The sequence below is a fragment of the Strongylocentrotus purpuratus genome, unplaced genomic scaffold (assembly GCF_000002235.5).
Source record: "Strongylocentrotus purpuratus isolate Spur 01 unplaced genomic scaffold, Spur_5.0 spur5_scaffold_2, whole genome shotgun sequence".
In the NCBI taxonomy this organism is placed as follows: Eukaryota; Metazoa; Echinodermata; class Echinoidea; order Camarodonta; family Strongylocentrotidae; genus Strongylocentrotus; species Strongylocentrotus purpuratus.
The window spans coordinates 35,454,374-35,475,815 of NW_022145605.1; the positions used below are offsets into that span (position 1 = coordinate 35,454,374).

The window sequence follows — 21,442 nt, forward strand, 5'->3', positions numbered from 1 at the left end:
ATCACACCATATCTGACCCTATAATACACAATACAACATGCAATGTTATCACACACTTCCCCTTTCAAAATTTCAATATGGTAATCTATTACACGCTCTGGCAATATTTGTTCTTGGCATTATTTTGTCAATGTACTAGGGTAAAAGGGTCAACTATGTAAGTCCAGGGTTGAAGTTAAGATTTTTAGAAATCAACCATGGAATAATTGGCACTAGAGCATATGTTGCAGAACTTTTAAATACTGTACTTTTCATTCATATGAAGCCGCCCCAGGCCATGGCTGGTGGCTTCGCACATCCATCCTCATGAACCTGAACCTTTAATTCACTGGACCAAATAAACCAACCTCATCGCACACCATTTTATCAGATATTTACAAAACAGAACGTCAGGTTTTTATTTCATTAAGTCTATAAGTGTAACAAGAGAATTTGTACAAGATTGAGACTGAGAAACACCGAGCTGTATTACAAGCAGAATATAGCAACAAATATGTGAGAGTATACGGGTGATGGGAGTTTACTTTGGGATGGTTCAGTCTTAGGACCCGTTCACACATGATGCAATAAATTTCCTCAAAACCTGCTGCAGGAAAATAAACTGTCATAGGTGGAGTGCCCTTTACATTTCTGTATCTTACAACACACAAATTTAAAAAGAAAAGTATGCTTAGGGGCCTTTGTTGCCAATGCTACTTTTCCTCATCATCCCTGGTTGCTATTCATTTACAAGTAAAATGGTATTGCTGAGACCCTTTTCGAGGCAGTTTACTGCATTATATGTCAAGAGAGACTGTTATATCTGACATCCACATTTTAAGATGCTTGTTCGAGATTCACAACATTGCTACAATAAAAATACATGTATGTCACCTGATGCGATGCCTATGGAGAAAATATGGGTCAAATTTGTCCATTCGTAATCATCCCATAAATTAAATGTATCTTTAATACCGTTCTTCTACCATGAGATTCAGAACTATTATATATTAACAGCCGAATAATAGGAAAAATATGACATTCAAATATAAATGGACAGAATACAAATTAAAATCGGGTGTAATTCCATTTTCAAAATAATACACACAAATTCCTGAATCAATTGGATAAATATGGCAAAAAAGTGAAATAATACATTGTATTATATTATAACTGTTCATTCACACATGTCTCTGAAATCCATAGACAATATTATCAACAATGACCTACAGTTTGAGTAGACCTCCATACAAAATTCCCTCACTGATCAGGCATGTGATTGGGCATACATGTATTTCCAAAGAGAACTCTTATCCTAAAAGCAAACTTAAAGGGTCACAAGAAAGATCTGAAGGACCGTTGATACATATTGTAATAACACAACATGATGGAAAATCCTACATTCAACTGTCGTGTTAATGATATCTTATGTCGAGAGCCGGGAGGACGATGTAGCTCTATATTAAAGTACATGTACATGTGTATGAGTTAATGACCCTATTGCTCTCGATAGACAAAATGCTCTCCTTTTCTTCAGGATCTTCTTCCACTTAACCCTATAGAGAAAGCTCAGGAAACTCCCAGTGGTATCATATAGTGCAGCTTGTTCTTATATGTACTCATCTGAGGAGACATCAAAGGATGTCCATTGAAAGCCTCAAAACGAACAAGATTTTTCTCATGTGGTTAGAAGGTGAGTGCATGATTTCACATTGAAATAAATTACCAGAGTAAAAGGGAAATGACTCCTCAGAAGTATAACTGGTCAAGCAGAATAAACCCTAACTTGAGCCGACTCTAGTGTACCGTAAACGAAGGCTGTCAAAATGTGAAAGGAAGTGTCTTTGAAGTTCGCATAATTGATTCAGTGGGCCACAAGCTTTGGAATATTGGCACAAAAGAAGTTAACTTTTATAAAGGATGAAACATCCATTCCTGGGTGAAAGGTGGGACATAACAACTAACCAGCTTTGAATTCAAATTGGCTTCTTGCACTGCCCTTTTGGAACAGAAATGAGGGCTTTTGAAATAAGAGTAGTGGCTCTGATGACAAACAAAATATGAGCCTAAATAAAAGGATGCTTGTAAACGGCTCAAACAAAGACTGAAAAAAAATAACTGCATTCAGAACATGTTCACATCACTACTTTGTAACGAAAGAATAATTTTTTTCACCATGTTTATCGTACAAAGAAATAGTCTCTTGATAATTTTTTTCTTCAATATCACATACAGAAATAAAGCAGAACAAAGACAAGTTTATGTTTACATCGAGTCACTAACGCTCTGGCTGACAGAGCTTTAATCAAACAATTAGAAAACTAGTTATCAAACAAATAATATCAAAGCTTACATTATGTACTTGCTGGCTTGTATTGTAATGTCTAAAATGCTTGCTGGTACCACCCCTATTCAGATAACTGTAGTACCACTTTAACACAACACACGGTTTCATTACGATACTGCTCAACAGCCCTGCGTATTTATATTCATCCAATTGTTGTACATGTTCCTGTTCTCTTAAATATAATCTGTTTTTTTACATTTCTTATTTAAATACAAGGCAGGTGCTACAACGTATGACAAACTTCCTGCTATATGTAATTACATGTTTGGTACAGGGTGACTAGAATAGAAATTAAAAAAGAAACTATCATACTCAAAAGTGCACAAATTATTTAAACAAATTGGCCCTACCTAACAGCTCTCAAAAAACATCATATTGGTAATGGTTAAACCAAGTACCAATATTCCTTTTTTTCTGTTAATGCATTACTGGATTGTGATCATGCATTGCTTCTACAAATCACTTGTATTCCTAATGCTGCTTTTCAGATTTTAGCAGGCAAACGTTTCCCTCACCTGTATTGCAGCATGTGTGAACCACAGCAACAAATAAAAATAATGAAATAAATAAAGAAACTAAGGATAATATTAATAACAATGATACACATTAAAATTCAAGATATATTGTGAACACGCTTAAGCTGCTCACACATATCCAAACAATTTTGTAAAATTACATATTTGGGTACACATTTGAAGAGTGTTCAATGCATGAGCTTTTACTTGACATAGAAAAGTGGTGGTGGTGGTGAATATAAGCCAAGCACCATCAATATTCTACAAACAGATTAATAGGCAAACATGATATCTAGATTCTCTCTCACTGCCAATTCATCTCTGTGTTCAGTCCTTTAAAAATCACTTTCTGTTCAATCGACCAATGCATACGGATGATTGGGTAATCGGTATCAACGTGTGACATTCAACTTTCAACTCCACTGGCCAATAATCCCCGTCTCAAACCAACCACGCTGAAATCGCATAACCCCTAAACGGCTCATTCCTCAAAAGCTAATACGTCTGAATGTCGAGTAGAGAGCAAATACCAAACAATAAATCTTATTGCTCTTTAGAAATGCATTAAAGCATTTTATAAGACGGGTTCGAGAATGTAGCCAATGGCATACCTGTATTCAAGTCACGTGTTTATGACCTGATTTTTTCCATCGCGCATGTGATTGTCCTATGCAATTTTTAATGCAACAATATGCCAGTTCCATGCAGGACTCTTGATGCGTTCAAAGTTCATCAATGCACGTAGTTTCATATGGCAAGGACAAACAAGTATTATTTGTATAAATCAACCTCACTGGTCTGATCATAAGCCTGTTGGCTAAAAACAATAAGTTCCAACATGACATGAACACAAGCATGGATCAATAGTTCTTTGTAATCAAGCCTCGTTTTGATTTCTGGATTCCACTCTAAGTTGAAAAGTTGTTGCTATTATTCTATTCTTACTATTTACTTTAATAGAGGGGACTTTTACTCCAACTTAATTTTCAGAACATACATTTTTGCATTGCTCAGCAACAACAACAACAATAACAAAAATGAGATTTCATATTTAGTAGTACCAAAATGGCACTAAACTTTTCAAGTCTGCATGCGTCAGTTGGCCCTTCGTGCAAGGAGTCAGAAACACCTAGGGAGTCTTTCATGCAAGAATGATTTTTCAAATTTATTGACTCGACTCTATAGAAAAATTCATACAATTGATTTAGGGTAGAGAACACACACATGGACCCAGGGCCCTTATAGATGAAAAAAAAACAGTACTGTTCTAGTAACAGACAATATCTACAAACCTAAATAAAACCAGATTAAAAAAAATATATTTGAACATTGAATATTTTCCTTCCAAGGTCCATTATGATGAACAGTGGGACAGGAGGGAGATTAAATCCTTACTTTGAACTAAACTGCACAAAACCTCTACACGCTCACAATTAACAAATTAAAGCTCCAATCTGTATCATTATTACATTGCTAGATTTTCTTACACATCATACCACAACTGACAAAATAAATTGGCTTGAACCTGCTCTCAATCAATACAAGAGACACCGAAACATGACTGCGCGCGCACACTTTTTGGCAGTTTTCATTTGAAGTAGAATGTCTATAACCTGACTAACATACTCTCAAATTGCCATCAAGACCTTTGGTTTATGTTGTGTTAATTCTAAAGGTTCTTCAACAGGATCACCAGTATTGTACCACCACATGAAACAAACTCGGGGCAAAACTATTATTTCTGATTGTAGAAACACTGTTAAGAAACCTAAATATACAAATTGAATGGGATTTTTGTTTCTTGTGACTACCTGGCCATCATGATGGCTGTTCATTGATTAGGACGTCCTCCATAGGAGAGAACTCTGTCTGCTGAAACAACGAATCATTCAAGGATGTCATCTTCCCTCTGGGTCTTCTCCATGACAGTCTACAGAGAGAGGTGCCCAAGGAACTATGCAAATATATAACAAACAGTAAAGTGACCTTGGGTCACACAACCTTAGGTCACACTGATTACTGGGGTCATCAAGCTGGGAACAATGAGAGAGATTGGGAGTCCAGTGTTTTGTTGTTGAAGCTCAGTGGCGGGGGGAGGGAAGGGCTTTACTTCTTCTTGCCCTTGTTGTTGGTCCCACGGGGCGGGGTGACCGGTCGACCGCTTCCTCCAATGCCGCTGTATGGGAACTTCTTGTTCTTGTCTGAAGGTTTGAGAATCTGCAGAGGGCAAGGAATGGAAAGGATGCTTGAAATTAATCCCATGTGCATACATTTCACAGCATTTGATTCAGTTTTGCAGAGTAATTATAACCATTCTGATAATAAATAGCACCGAGATATATTTTATAAGACATAAGCATTCTCAGACTGTGGAGCAAGGTTATACAATTCTTCTTAGAATTAAAACTCAACAACCTGAATATTTGGGACACATTTGGACAAACTACTTTATTTACTTTCACAAAGTTGTACAAATCCTGACCAAGAATTCCGAGAACTCTCTAGGCGATCAGTCACATTTTGAAAAGCTCCACACCTTTCAAGGCCTGTGGTTTATGATTTCCTGTTGTAAAACTATTTGGTACATGGTAAATGAAATCAAACAGACAGTTCTAGTGCAATTCAACCTTTTGAAAGTGCCCTACTTTACTAGCGTTGGTAAAGCAAACCCACTAAGAGTTGATATTTGACACCCACACCACCTGAAACACCTCTTTGGCCACGTGCTACAGGTTCTACAACCTGATCATGTTTCATAGTTCCTGCCACACCCATTACCATAGTATCATATATATATACATCCTACCATAATACTATGGCATAACAACGTATCCTGTTGTTCTTGCAATTTATTCCTTTTGTTTGCTTATAATATAGAAATACCACTTCTATTTCACTATGACTAAAATCCAACTTTGTGGGTTCAACATAGATAGGTCATTTATTCTCAGGTAATATTTCCGAAATTAATATCACAGGTTTGAGATAGAATACAAGGATTGTTTATAAAAAAAGACATCAGTATCTATATTGCAGTTGCCCACTCAAAATTAGTCATTAAATTTCATGGTAAAGATATTGCAAGAACTCAGCATTCAAGCATTTTTCTACCCTCCCCTAAAGTACATTCATAGCCATATTTAAAGAGAATTGAATCTCTTTCCTGATTATATACTGACATTACATGGTTCAGCTTAAAGGTAAAGACCAGTAATGGCCATGCGATTGCATTGTGAAAGAAACGTTGTGGAATCGATCAGAAAAGGTTGATCATCTAGCATCTAGCATCTGCAAGGTTCTGGAATCATCAAAATGATAAGAAATTTGGCCCATTCTTCGTAAAGTTACAAGCACTATACACAGAAAGATGTATATGGGACTACCCTATCTCTCTCACCAGACCATGAGAGAGATAAATTTACCAAATATATGAATTAGTAGGCAGTTTCCCGGCAAATTTTTTATCATCATGTATTAGTCAAAACATATTCTTTCACATGATTGGTAATGAGAGCTTCCATTTCATTTTTTGAAATTGGGGCGTTGCCAATACTGGTCTTTACCTTTAAACCATTCTATCAATGGATTTGATTCTAGTACATTTAGAAAAATTATGCCAAGAAAAACTAACCGATAGTCCATTAACCTATACCAAATGTCAATCAACTCAATCTCTATGTGACAGTGACCGATTTCCTGTAGCTAGTGTTACTATTCAATAACAGTTCAGCCTCTCTGATATTCATGCGTGATAGTCATTATGCCAAGAGATTATCAAAACCTGGATTAAGTTCTATGCATATTTATTTTGTACAGACACCCAGCATTACAAGTATCATTTGAGAAGAATAATTAAATACTTAGAAAGACTCAACCATAAAGACTCAACCATAAAAAGAGGTGTATCAGGACATATTTCAAGAGTGTTGTTGCCATTAACATGGTGGGACATTTGAAGCAGCAAGCACTGGCGTTTTCTTCTCTAGTAAAACAGGAGATGTCTATGGTTTTGTTCCAGGGCAAGTCCAAGCTATTGTGTCCAAAATGTTATCAAACACATCTAAGGATTTCTAGTACATCTGATATTTTTATTAAGTTCATGATCCGACTACACAGTTTGGATCATATCAAATATGAAGGAAAGTGACACATTGGATGTCAATTCATCTTGTTAACTCCATAATACCTGGAAATGCAAGGGGACACCCTAAAACGAAACCCCTTGGACATGCCTTTCAACCTTTCCGTTTATTGCTTCACTTTACCTGGAATGAGCACATCAGAGTTTCATCCACACTCATCATGGCGCCAGCATTGTCAAACTCTCCACAGTAGTTAGGGGCTGAGAACAGAGTTACTAGTTGTCGTTTAGCAAAGAACTCATACCCATCTTCTACTACCTGCAAGGTTAAACAAAACATAACATTTTTAGATCCTGATTGATTAAAACTGTTCAGATTGGTAAGAATGAGGTCACTAATTAGACATGTGCTACATACACGTTGCAATCAGATTGATCCCTTCAATAATGAAACCTTTGATGCATAACCAACATGCCTTTGTATCTACTATCTTTTTTAAGTGCGCTATAGGCAATGTTTCACTTTTCACGATAAATCAATGTAAATATTCAATGTACCTTATCAGGCATACAAGATTTTGGTCCATCTCAGGTTAACAATAGAAAAAAAAGAGTGGGGGGGGGGGGAGGGAGCCATAATGTCAGAGGCTTGTAGGAATACCATTGAAATCATGTGACCAAACATAAAACAAATTCACCTGAAACATAATTAGTGCTGTAGTCAAACGTTTAACCGTCCGGTATCCGACCGCCCATGGCGGATTCCGTTTTCAATTGGACGGTTTCGTTTTCCCGTTTTTTTTTTTTTTTTAAATAATTTTTTTTTTTTTTTTTTTTTTTTTAAGTTTCGATTTATGCCCCTCCACCTGGCACTATGCCTGGCAATGTCTCCTAGCTCAGTAATCGATGTGATGACTTACCACTTGGAAACTAGAACAACACTCCAATTTGTCTGTCATCTTGGTTTGAAAGTAATCTTTGTAATAGATCTCAATATATATTCATCCAAGTTTAACACATGGTGTACCACAAGGTTCTATCCTAGGTCCTCTACTGTTTTTAATTTACTTTAATGATCTTACACATTATTCTAAAACGACATTGTTACTATTATTTGTGACTAGTTCACAAGCACGAATCGGCGCCTTCAGTTAAATCACCTTCCTGCTTTTTCACACGGCCAAAAAAAAAAAAAAAAAAAAAAAAATTAAATAAATCGTTTAACCGAAAACCGTCCGGTTTTGACAGGCGGTTAAACGGAATTGGAGATATCCGTGATGTTACAGCACTAAACATAATCATAATATAATCTTTGATCAATGCAATTACCTGATGTGCCCTGCATATGAGGTCCAAGTCATGCTTGAGAAGGAATTTTGATACGATTTCAATGCCGAACGTAAATGAGACACCACGGTCGTTTTCTCCCCATCCCATCGTCTCTTTATCGGGGTCTGACCAGAGCAAGTCACAGAGCAGCCCCTGGTCGGGTACGTCTGTGGGACGCATGATGCGACGGATTTGTTCCATGGATTGAAGATCAGGAGACAGACCTGTAGTAAGGAAACAAAGCAGGGTTTTTTTATACAAAAGATGTGAAATGAAAACAGTAGCCCTAGTTATAGGCTCCAAGAGTCAAGAAGTATAATGGTTCCAACTTGTAATGATCAGATACCCCTCAATGACATCCTTATAAATTTATGGTGATCTAACTTTTGCTCCAGGCTCTTTTTTGCCCGAAAGTATAGGGTTAAGGATTAGGCAAAGAGAAAAGATTTTTTTGTTGTTGCCGAGACAAGGGTTGTCATAGGGTTTTAGGTTATGTTCAATGTTATTGTTAGAGTTAGGGATTGCATTTGGTCAAGGGTCAGTTCAAAATAAGTTGTTTAGTGTGGGACATTGTCAGGGAGCAAGTGTCACAGGAGCACATGTCCCACAACTGTTATAGACTCAGGAATACTTCTGATATTTGAAACATAATTGAGAAATTACAGTCTCAACTTTCAATAACTTATTTATATCCAACTTATCCTATGAACCTACTAAACATCCTTGTATACATTCAGAAATACTTTCACAATATTTCTTGAAACTCCAACCCTTTTTTAGGAATCACATATTTCTAGTTGACTCCCTGTGACATCCAAGAATAGACCAGTTCACGGTTAGCACATTACTGCAATGACCCCGAATATCTACAGATCTTCAAAACATGAAGAGGTCCCACTTTGTAGATTTTGAAATAATCACTCCTACAGCGATGGATGTGCTATATAAATGCCTTTCTTTCCCCTTTTCAAAGAATACTTCCACCTGTGTATCACGGAGTGCACTAAATGTGCATGAATGAATAATGATTACATAACTTTCAGGAGCACGTATCCAGTATTTCATCTATTTCGTGTATTTCAAAATTTGTTCTGCAATGACCTTTATCTGCTCATGCTCAGACTGCAACTGTGAACTGGCTTAAAGGCAACATCAGATACTATTTTGTCTGCATAATGACGCATGGCGTTGTAGGTACTCACCTCCATGACAGCAGAAGATCTTCTCATCAATGATTGCTGTGATTGGTAAGCAGTTAAAGCAGTCTGTGAACGTCTTCCACAGTTTGATGTTGTATCTCCTTTTGCCTGCAAATGTTAAGAGAAATAACCAAATAAAACACATCAGGGGGGCTGTTTCACAAAGCTTCTAAGTCAAACTTAACTCTAAGTTGAACTTAAAACTTATGGAGAGCCATTTGTAGCCTTAAAATGAAATATGTTTAAAAGTAAAATTCCAAGTATATTAGACTTTTCATAAATTCCACATCAAGAACATGAAATCTTCCATGATAATTGAAAATATGAATGATTTAAATCAACATTTATGCCTTTGAAAATAACGTTTACAAAACATTTTCAAAGATGCTAACGGCTCTCCATAAATTTTAAGTCTAACTTAGAGTAAGTTCAACTTATGATCTTTGTGAAACACTCCCCAGATAATAACGCATTCCTTTCATTCACTAATTTGGCTTGTCCCCATTTACATCTTTATACTTTTTAACAAGTTTCACAATACAAGGAAAAATCAGAAAGATTATCAGGCATTTCTTCTTCTTCTTTTCTTCTTTATACAGCTCTGTTTTTGTTTTGGAAATGTTTTATCCTATCTCTGTAAGTCATACCTATCATAAGTTTCATCATTACAAACCACATGACAAATAAAAACCAAGAGGATATCCTTTCTCGTTCACAATCCATTTCCCTGCCTGGCACTTTAGGGTACAGGCAAGAGCTCAAATTACATCATTAATGCGATTGTTTTGTTCAGAAGTTTGCACAAATGTGGTCTTCCTCATAGGGCAATTAAATGTACATAAATGTAAGCAAAGTAAAATAGAATGTGAAACTAAGAAACACTATTTTTACATTGTATTCATGCCATAGCTACATGTGTGTTGAATCAAATATTGTACATCTTTACTTCCTCAATTTGAGCAGAGATGTCTTCTGAAATGGGTATAAATATCTTTCATACTGATTCAAAAGACACATAGGAGATAAATAGATAGGAGGATATTATCCTCAACATGGACATGTGAATTTACATAAGAAAATCACTAACATAACATCCCCCTTTACTGCAATACAGATGTCATATATGGTTAGTGTTTACTGCTGTGTTCCATTGAAATACTGCCTTCAAGAGAGTTTTTTCATTTGACCCTATTCCAAGCATTAAGGCTGTCATCCTTGATAAGATACACATAATATATTGACCTTTGGTAGCAAGGTAAACACTATCTTATGATAGCATTCCTATCACCCCTTCTGGCAATCAGTGTTTATTGCACTTCAAAAATTCTCATATATTTACAACGGAATGAACAGTAAATCATATTCATCAATAACTTTTCCCCATTGTTCTCTTTGTCATACTAAATTCATATCTATGCCATTAATTATGAATAAAGGGTGGGCCCACACATTTATTGGATCACTTTATATCCATAAGGTGTGCAACATTAACTACTTATTCTTCATATAAATGTTTTGTAGCACAGTAACGAGGAAGTTCATAGTAGATAGTGAACTGATGTTGCAGAAAACGAGAAGGAAGTGAACAGACGCAAAAAATCAAAAGTTGACAATTATGTCTCTTTACATTTACAGTACAAGAAGTTATGTTCTCCTCCCCTTCAACTGAATGATCATGCATACAACTTGCAGTTTCTATTTAAGAGTTGACAATAAAGAAGGATGAATTTATAGTCACAAGGGTATAATAGGATCACACATTGCTTACACTCATCGTAAAATCCATATATTCTGTTGATACTGGCGCACTCGTGGTTTCCTCGGAGGAGAAAGAAGTTCTCTGGGTACTTGATCTTGTAGGCCAGGAGGAGACAGATAGTTTCCAGAGACTGCTTCCCTCTGTCTACGTAGTCTCCAAGGAACAGATAGTTAGCTTCTGGGGGGAAGCCGCCATACTCAAACAGTCTTAGCAGGTCATAGTACTGCCCATGGATGTCACCTGAAAAAAGATTAAAGAATAAATAAATCAAGAAATCTAAATGTATACATCCCCCCCCCCCCAAAAAAAAAAAAGAGAGAGAGAATAAAAACCAAAGACCTGTGCTCATGAAGACATGCACAGATCAAACTAACCTGCCCTCACTTAATGTAGCTCACTGGTCTATGGAGCACCTTAAAAATCTTGGCAAATTATGGCAATCAGTGTAAGAAGTAATTGAACACACTGAATTTCAGTTACAAAATAAGATATTACTTTTATGATGCCGGCCATAATTTTTCTTCAGTTATTAATCAACAAAATAGATTCAACTTACACACACACATGCACAAGAGATAAGAGATTAATACTCCGTGCTCAATGAATCAATGGAATAATTTTACCTACTTATGTAGTCAGGGTTTAAACTTAAACCTTTAAATCACTTTGCTTTTACAAATACAAGCCCAAAAAGGATGAGGAAATTCTTCATCCCTCTTTCATTTAATTTTGAAGCCATCTGAGAAACCATTTTCTAAAAGGTTTAATGAATCAGCTTTTCCTTCCAATTGGCACCATAAAAACATGATTCATTGACTAAAAAATATTCATAAGATAATAAGCTGCTTAAATTTTTACATGTACACACAAAAAAAGAAATATATTTATATTATTACATGACCGTTGTAGGCACGTTTAAATCAAATTAACATAAAAAGAAAGTAAGCTGTCTGGAATTCTGCAAAAAGCATGTGTCACTTCTCTATACAGTATACATTACATGGTTTCTTAACAGGAACTTGTCAAAATGTATTTCCGGCTTAGAGAGTCAATAACGAAAGTGTACACAGTTTAAGAAACCATAACCATTACCACTTTTTATAAGGGGAGAAAAAAAGTCAAGAGTCATCAACTGCCTACTATTTTTAGAATGGTAATTCATTTGATCGGTAAAGTGTGACAGGAAAGCAAGGAAACTACGGTCAGGATGGACTTGCCAAATATAACATGGATTGGAAGATGAAGTGCCTTTTGCTATTTTAGTGTGCCATTTTTACAGTGTATACAACATGTACATGTCATGTACATGTAGCAGAAGAAACTCTACAAGTCATTCTAAATACAGAGATCTGTATACTGTATTTTATACAATTGTGTAAATTGGGGTGAATAGAAACACCAGAGTCAATAAGAACAATAATTGGAATATTGTGTCACCTTAATTTTTCGGCACAAGGATGGTTGCAGACCCTTTCATTTTGTGAATTCATAGAATAAAGTGTTCCCATCAAACCTCTGGGGGGGGGGGGGGAGGGGGAGGTACATGTAATAACAATAAAAATCCAGTTGTTCCTGTCCAGTACATTTTAATCACTACTGAAATGGAAGAGAAATCAGGTACTTGATACTATTGCAACAAAACTCATACATAAAGCTAGATTACCATGGCTATTTTCGGCCTCTGCTCACCAAACACTACATACAACAATCCCTTCACACCATACACTGCATTCGCTCAAACAGAGTAAAATGTTTTCTATTCAGTTTTTCAATTTTTCATGCCAGTGACTATGTTCAAAAATGAAATAAGTGACCTGTGCTGTTGTAGAGCCATTCAGATACATGTAATCAAAACATGAATCAATGGCCATGCCTTCATTACTCTGTTTGTAATACACCCATATCTTACATGTACTCCACAAAGAATCTTTGTGATGGCCTTGATCAAGATCAACAAACTCGCCCCATTTTTACTAGTAAAGGTGCTGTATAGTAGTACTTGCGTCAGCACAAATTAGATATTTATGCGGCTAATGTATTAGATACATTATTGGATAAGTTCAAAGGATCTTTTGATTTCATGCATCAATAGGTATACAAGAGTGCAGGTTTCAACTTTCAGAAGGGAACTGTATTCCCTCAGACTGAGCATGCTAGGCTCAAGTTTTATACTGTTCCATGAACTATCAACAATTTGACTCACTTACATGTAGTAAAGACCACATCCACATCTCTCTACGGGTTACAACAAAAAATAGTTTACATGTACCGGTACATGTATGACAAGTACCTGGTTTCATATTACATACAGTATGAGTCAAAATAAACTATACGATTTAACGCGTTTAACGCTAACGTTATAAATAACGCGTTACTAACGGGTCGGTTCTGTAGTTGCCGTTAAATGTCCCCTTGCCGTTAAATGTCTCCTTGCCGTTAAATGTCCCCTTGCCGTTAAATGTCCCCTTGCCGTTAAATGTCCCCTTGCCGTTAAATGTCCCATACCCGTTAGGAAGTTCATTAACGGGTATGGAATTTTTCGAGTGCGCCAGGAATGTCCCAAACATTACAGTTGAAAGCAAACAGGGTCTGGTAAATTTCGCAGAGACGTACGTCTCTTTACAAGAAGCTACAACAAGTCGGCAATATCAAAGAATATTTAGAGAGCAGTGTATAGCAGCGTGGGAAACTTGCTCACAACGTGGTCGAATACAATCACGAAGAACGATCTTTTTAACTTAGCGATTTTCCTGTGAATTCACTATTTTTAAACACAAAAATTCAGAAATGTCCATCCAAATGATATATGTCAATTTTCATGACTTACAATTGCTTCATTCCCGAGATATATCCCTCAAAACCTGGTTAATTTTTCAGCGGAAATGCCTCCAATATCTGTCTTTTTATGTCACATTTTTTTTACCAGCACGTCGCACAGTAGCTAGCGGAACGCTACTTCCGCATAGCGACTGCTTTAGAGAAGGGGAGGAGCTAGCCGAGCGTAATAGGCAAATTGACGTGGGCGGAACGGGAGATCTATGGCGGTGTAGACCGTCAGCGCTACGGCCTCGCTGTTGTTGGTGTTGTTATAATTGTTGTTGCAGTTATAGTTTGACATGTTTTTATTTTGTTGCCCTGCATGCTTTTCAGACGCATTTCGAGCATTGCTCGTGTTTTCAGTTTAGCTTGCTGGTGTTCATTTTATCTTGTTTCTTTGTCACTTGATTATTATGATGATATTCAGTCTCAAAAATAATTAACGCTATTTCGAGTTCTTTCCTTGTTTTTCACAACGGATTTTCTGAAAAATGACTGGTGTTTGTAGGCTCTACTACTTTTTTATGCATGCTTTGTTCTGATTTAAAATCCCGTTTTGTTTTTAACTAATAAAACTATGTATAAATTAGGTATGAAGTGAGGAATACTAGTACCGGTAGTCTACTTCCACAATGATCTATGGCCCTTTATAACCCACATGTTTGTTTTTCGTTTTTAATTTCTCTTATCTGTAAAATATGTATATATATATATATATATATACGAGGGTGTTTATGGCTTTATTGTCTTGCAATCAATAAAGTAAGTAAGTTTTTTTCACAAGCTACCGGTAGCATATAATTGATCATTATCCTGAGACACTACTGCTACCCCAATCCCCCCGCCCGCCCAATCATACGTAAGTGTTTCCACAAGTTACCTCTTGCAGACAATTAATCATTATCCTCCCCCTGCACCAAGACACTACCTGCCACTCCAACCAAGAAACGTCAAGCCACGAACCGCCCGTGATTCCTAGGGGTGTGATAACCAAGGCTAAGATCCCTCACTGCCTCAATCAAGCCAATATTTACGACTACGATTAGTAGTGAATGTATTTTTATGATGAATACTTCGAGAACAATATCAATTACCTACCTGTTTCCACCAAGTTCTGTATAAATTTTACAGTCTATGCCCTCTTCTCCTTTGGTTCCTCACCAGAATCGCACACCATCCTCGTCATCCTTTAGTCTTCACTTGGATGTACAGTTTGTACATTATATCCCATATACAATACCAATATAATGATATGCATGCAATTATGAATAGTTTGCTATCAATGTAGCAATATCCAATACAAACTATTAGTCCTGAAAAGCAGTTGTATGTTACGGAGATAAATATTTTTTCTAGCTCATGAATATGTGACAGTTGGCATATTCGCCGCGATGATGATAAAGAAAAGCGATGGTGATGATAATAGAGCTGGGCCAAGTAGCACAAATAGTTGCAATCGATTGTAAGTAAAGACGCTTTATTTTAATATCTTTTTTGTAAGTGTTTCATTCAACAAATCAGATTTGCGCATTTAAAAATAATGATGATGTTGATACTAACATGATGATGGTGATGATGATGTGATGGGCTGATGATGAAGTGACGCAGTATACATTTATTCAGGTAGGTGAATCATTTCTTCAAAGACAATGTGGATTCAAGCGACATCATTAGAAGGAACATAACAATTCAACCACTTCCTTGCCCTGGTCAGGGCATGGGTCAGGTAGGTGGGCAGTAATTTGGGTACTACACCTTTAATCTCTCTCTCTCTCTTGATAATCTATCTCGAATCACCAATGTCTCCTTTCTTATCTTCCTCTCTCTCTCTATGGATGTTTGCCCCCCCCCCCCCAATTTTTGTTTTGTTATCTCTCTCTCTCTAATCGTGGACCTACACTGATCTACAAATATGTTTCATTTATTAATGTTAATTGTGATTAAGTTATGATAAAACATTGGCAATTCTCGGTTTCGTGTTTTCTGGGACGCACTGTATAGGCTGATTGTCTATCTAAAATGAGGCGTCATGTCAATCAACACCAAAGTTCCAAAACACCGCGTATATTCATGTATTTAACTTTGTTACGCGCCTTTGTTCTGAGAGCGCCACTCGGGACATACTTGTGGGGGGGGGGGGGGGGGAATGTCATAATAAATCTGTGATTATTTAATGTCGTTGTTAAAGAGCTATGCCATGTGTATTGGAACATACGGACCATTTAAAAAGGATTTAAGAAATATTTTAACTTCTCATATATATTTACAAAAAGATAAAATTATAATTTCAACACCTCATCTTTCAACATCCATCATTTCTTGCATCCTTTTTCTCTCCAATTCCTCTCTCACTCAGTTTTTCTCCCTCCCACTCTCTAATGATCTATGACCTTCTCTCTTTTGTTTTAGATGCACACCCACCCCAATTTCAATGAAATTCCGAAAAATAGATATTATAAAAGTTAGGTTTTATTATTTATAAATTATTGAGAATTTTTTAATAAAACTTTTTTTTTTTTAAATCATCATTTATAAGAGATGGAATAACAAAATTAGTGGGTGCAGATGAAGTAGGTGATGGAAAAGAGAGGGGAAAAAAAATCGATTTCAAGAAAAAAAGAAATCGGGAGACGTAAAGATAGAAGGTAATTTATAGGAAATGGGAAAAAATAATTACAATGATGTATTGAATAAAAATAAATCAACAAAAGGGAAAAGTAAAAATAAAAAAACACTAGGTATACAAACTTACATCCCTATCTTCACTTTAAGGTACATGCAATATAAATTCCAATTTTAATTTCTATATTAATTTTGTCACAGCACCGATTTTTCTGCTGTAAATTTACAGACTACGATCGTCATACCAGCTGACCGTAAACCAAGGACCTTTCGTAAACCTAGCTAGATGTATATATATATGTATCTAATTGGCCCCGAGCCCTGCCAAAAAAAAAAATAATTAAAAATAAAGAGGTAACCACAAATGTTGCCTATTTTCTTTTTTTGCTTCCCCCCCCCCCCCCCCTATCCCGGCGGCGTTATTTTTTTTATGCGGCACAGATTGGGGTATGGCGCGTGTTAAACCTATGGGAAGTACGTTCTTTCCCTTCTGAATAGTGTCTGTACTTAGGTGAGACTAGTCATGTTAGCTAGCATTAGCGCTGCGAAGAAGTTTGTATATCCATCGCGAACTATGTGTTTAGATAACACTCCTCTTCGTTTAAGTTAGTTTTATTGACTCATTATTGTGATGTTCTCCTTATTGACGTGCTGCCTCCTCTTCAGTTTTCCAATTTGATTTTAATTGTTGATGTAATGATTTTCCATGCGGTAGTGGATTAAATGTGACGGTATTAAAAACAGACCTCTACTACCTTTACTGTTTAGTACGCACACGACCAGTATTAGTCTGTAAATCAAGACCCCTTTTTAAAAAAAAGCCCCAATCTGTGCCGCATAAAAAAATAACGCATCCCGGCGACACTGCTTTCCTCTATTTTCATCATCTCTCGTACTGTATATCCTCTCTCCCTTTCTATCTAAATGTATCATTTCATCAGTCCCCTCTATTTTCCCTATGAAATGAAAATGTAAAGACAAGCAGTTGTACGCATATACAATTTCAAATTATGTTCCTGTATGTATATTCGTATCAATAGCCGTCGGAATATATTCCAACACTATAGTAATGCTTGTATGGAGAGCTACGGTCAAGGCTTAATAGCAAACTTCCTGTCACATACAAAAAAAGCTTACTCTGAATGTGGCCTGCTATTGACACTCGGCGGGGGCAAAGGGCGTTGTCCTAGCTACAAGGCCTAATGTCTATTGTTCAGGGGGATCCTATGTTCAAGGGGATCCCCCTTGAACAATAGGTATTACGTAAGGATCTAAGCCACTGGCTATAGGGAGCAGTAGCAGGCCGGAAATGAATAGAATAAGTGAATGGCCAACTGTATTTGTGTTACTTTTAGCTAGCGGTACAGTGCCCCCCCCCCCCACATTTTCAAGTACCTCAAAAGGGCCCCTTTTCCATAGAAAGTGCCCCTTCCCCTTTAATAACTACCCCTTTTTAACTCGGATAAGCGCTCCTGGTATTTTCACAAATGCTCCTTTTTCTAATGATAACTATACCTCCATTAAAAAAAGAGAAAGAGTAGCAAGCTGAGAATGAATAGAATGAATGGCAAACTGTTTTTGTGTTACGTTTAGCTAGCGGTACAGTGCCCCCCCCCCCCCCGTTTTTCAAGTACCCACAAAGTGCCCCTTTTACTTTGACAAGTGCCCTCTTTCCTTTGTTGTAGAAGTGACCCTTCCCCTTTTAATAACTACCCCCTTTTAACTCGGACAAGCGCACCTTATAATTTCATAAATGCCCCTTATAATAATAGCTACCTCAATTTTTAAAAAAAGCACTTCCCTTCTCGTAAATGCCCCTTTTCAGGTACGAGAAGTTAATCATTTTTACTTCAGATAAGGGCCCCCTTCACCTCCGGAAAATGCCCCTATCAAAATATGATTGGTGCCCCTTTTCTTTCAACTAATGCCCATTTCCCATTATCGTAAGTGCTTTTTCATTCCTGATGAGTGCCGCCTTTTGTAGTTTTAAGAAGAGCCCAATTTTCACCTCTTCAATTATAACCTTTATCGCATAACTTCATAAAAAGATGATTTCAAAGTTGTTTGGGTTATGAACTTGTATTAAAGGTAATACAAAGTTTTGGTACGGGGTCATGAATTTGGTTCAAATGAACATATTGGAAGCATTATGCGATCCTACAATATTCAGTAATCGTTGTCGCGGTTGAAATTGAGTCTCAAGTTATGAAATTATAAATAATAAACTTTTTATGTTGTATAGCTCCCTCTCCAGGTCAAGATATTAATTAAGCTCTAAAACAATGTTTCTTGACTAAAATCGACCGATTAGCTATTTCCGTTTGAAAATCAAATATCACGACTACAATTTATTCTGAGATTTTCATGGTCGCAGCTACCATTGTACGGCCGAAGGCGCTATTTAAAATTTGACAAAATTTACCGGGAGCACCGGTAAATTGTTAATTTCAATTTTTCTCGAAAGCAGAAGTGTTTTAGGAGCTAAATGTTTTAGTGCTTATCATACATCTACAGGGGCATCCAAATATATCAAAATTGTAAAGAATCACTATCCACCCAATTTTCAAATTTCCCAAAACTTTGTATTACCTTTAATATGGACAAATATGGCTGTTGTGTCAGAGAAAATGACGCGCATGCTGTGAGATTTTAAGGAAAGGAATGAATATGAGAAAAGTTGAAAGGACGGGAGAGAGAGGGAGAGGAAGAGATGAGGGGAGACGGGGTATATAGAGAGAAAGAAGAGAGAGAGAGAGAGAGAGAGAGAGATGGGGAGGGAGAGTGAAAGAAGGAGGGAAGATAGTGAAGAGATAAAGGGGGCGGAGTAGAGAGAGACTGGAAGAAAAACAAAAGATCGCTACTATATTCACCCCTAAACTTGATTTACTAGTATGTGCTCGCGCTCGCGTGGCCCTATAGCTGTCACATTCCACCAGCCTTCAACCACCAAGTCCCCAGAGAAACAAATTTATCTCTTATCTTGCTGACATAAGTATATCAGTCAACGACTGGATTCTAATCTCAATTTCTTGCTGAGAGACTTGATGCATGGACCTACTACAAACCATGCTTGATGACAGAGAAAGTGCATTTTACGCAATGTAAGAGTACACAGGCAGGGAGGAAGTTTCCATTGATTTAGGTTTCCACCCTAGGACCAGGGACTTGGAACTTGAAGACTGCTAGGACCTACTTCTTGGTAACTTTTATGTACTTTAATATACCATGTAGGGACTTCCATGCTAAAAATAGCTATGCTAAGCTGAAAGCATGTTTTTTTTAATCACCGTATTTAAATAAATAAACAAACAAAACTGGCTCACTGCTATGCAATATCAAGAGCACGTTCGAAGCTCCCGGTAATTCAGATTGTATTGCACAGAGATGGTTCTCCAGCCACGTAATGATCTAATTAGAAGATAAAAAGGCATTCTCCTCGTGGCCATCTTTTTCCCTTTATTATTTCATATATCATGTCTTCCTCTTTCCAACATTTACTACCTAGTCTCACGGATCAATCTACGATACAGGTTGGTAGAAAGTGATGAGGCACGTTATACACAAAATGATGTGCCTGATGTTGGCAAGTGCATAAATTAAACACCAACAAGTCATAGTGAAACATAAGTGATGTTCAACATATTACTCTAATGCAGGGCAAGAAGAAAAAAAACGATGTCAAAATAAAACGTTGAATGTTTGAAAACTGTTAAATTAGTATTATAAACGACGTTGTTAGTACCAAAAATAGCAACCAATAACAAAATAATGAACATAAATCAACAACATGCATATTTCTGTAAAAATAAATTCATGCAACCGTTCCTGAAGGCATGTTTTCTGTGCCATGTCCTGGATGCAAAAGATAAAAAAAGACACACTACAAATTAAATATTTAAAGGCATGGAGAAAATAGAGGTGTTTCTCGTCATTGGCAGCAGGGGGCTACTAATTATTATGTACTGCAAAATGGAACAAAAGAGCTAGGCCACTGTTCATGATTGACATGCGATGGTAGCAGTAGAGACGCTGCTCAGATACATGCATTGCATTGTTCTCCTATATGGGATTATAAATGTGTGGCAGGTTAATCAAAAGCAGGGGGAACAAATTTATAAAGCAGTAGCTATCCGGATAAATTGGATCCCTATCTTTTATACTATTCATCGCGTTTTTCTTCCTCTGTGTCCTGCTATGAAATTGGCAGATAATGAGATTTTGCTTCTGATGTTCCCCGTGATGTTCACCTTGCGAGACCGTAGCCCTGTAAAAACTCAACAATTTTGAGCTAACAATGGGCATAATTGGCATCGAATAAAATGGCTTTGATTTAGGGCGAGCAACCGTTCAATGATAAATCGGGATGACTACAATGCTTTTTCACGTGTCTTACGTTTGCAAAATCTCGCGCTCATGATGACATAATTGCTTCATTATTTTGACCTTATTGATGGAATAGTACCTGGATTTGAAGTCAGTTATCGTCCGTCTGCATAAGTTATCATATCAGCTTAATTTAAGATAAGTTTGACATTATTTTGTCGATTTTTTTTTTTAATTCCATGCTCGTATTTTGAGTTGATAAGTATTTCAGATACTATAGGCATCATTTTCTTGAAGCGCATATCCAGACTTCGGTAAATTTTAGAAGATAATTACAATGTTTCAGAAATTCAGATTGATATGGCATTGTTCTATCGTAAATCACTTTGAATATAATTTTATGCGTGCTTGTTTTTTTAGATGATAATTACGATGCATGACTCAAACATCCCCTTAAAAAGTAGGGACATC

At 36.7% G+C, this 21,442-nt stretch overlaps 1 protein-coding gene across 1 annotated transcript in view; it reads right to left on the reverse strand.

Moving 5' to 3' along the window:
• Positions 1–361: 361 nt before the first annotated feature.
• The window catches only part of LOC586142 (serine/threonine-protein phosphatase alpha-2 isoform), a 40,521-nt gene continuing 19,440 nt past the window's right edge, over positions 362–21,442 (reverse strand). Inside the window, exons 3-7 of the mRNA XM_785936.5 lie at positions 11,219–11,449; positions 9,454–9,558; positions 8,252–8,475; positions 7,107–7,241; positions 362–5,058 (exon numbers count right to left, since the gene is read on the reverse strand). Coding sequence (XP_791029.2) covers positions 4,948–5,058; positions 7,107–7,241; positions 8,252–8,475; positions 9,454–9,558; positions 11,219–11,449 — 806 coding nt within the window. The 3' untranslated portion in view covers positions 362–4,947. The remainder of the gene's footprint in view (positions 5,059–7,106; positions 7,242–8,251; positions 8,476–9,453; positions 9,559–11,218; positions 11,450–21,442) is intronic.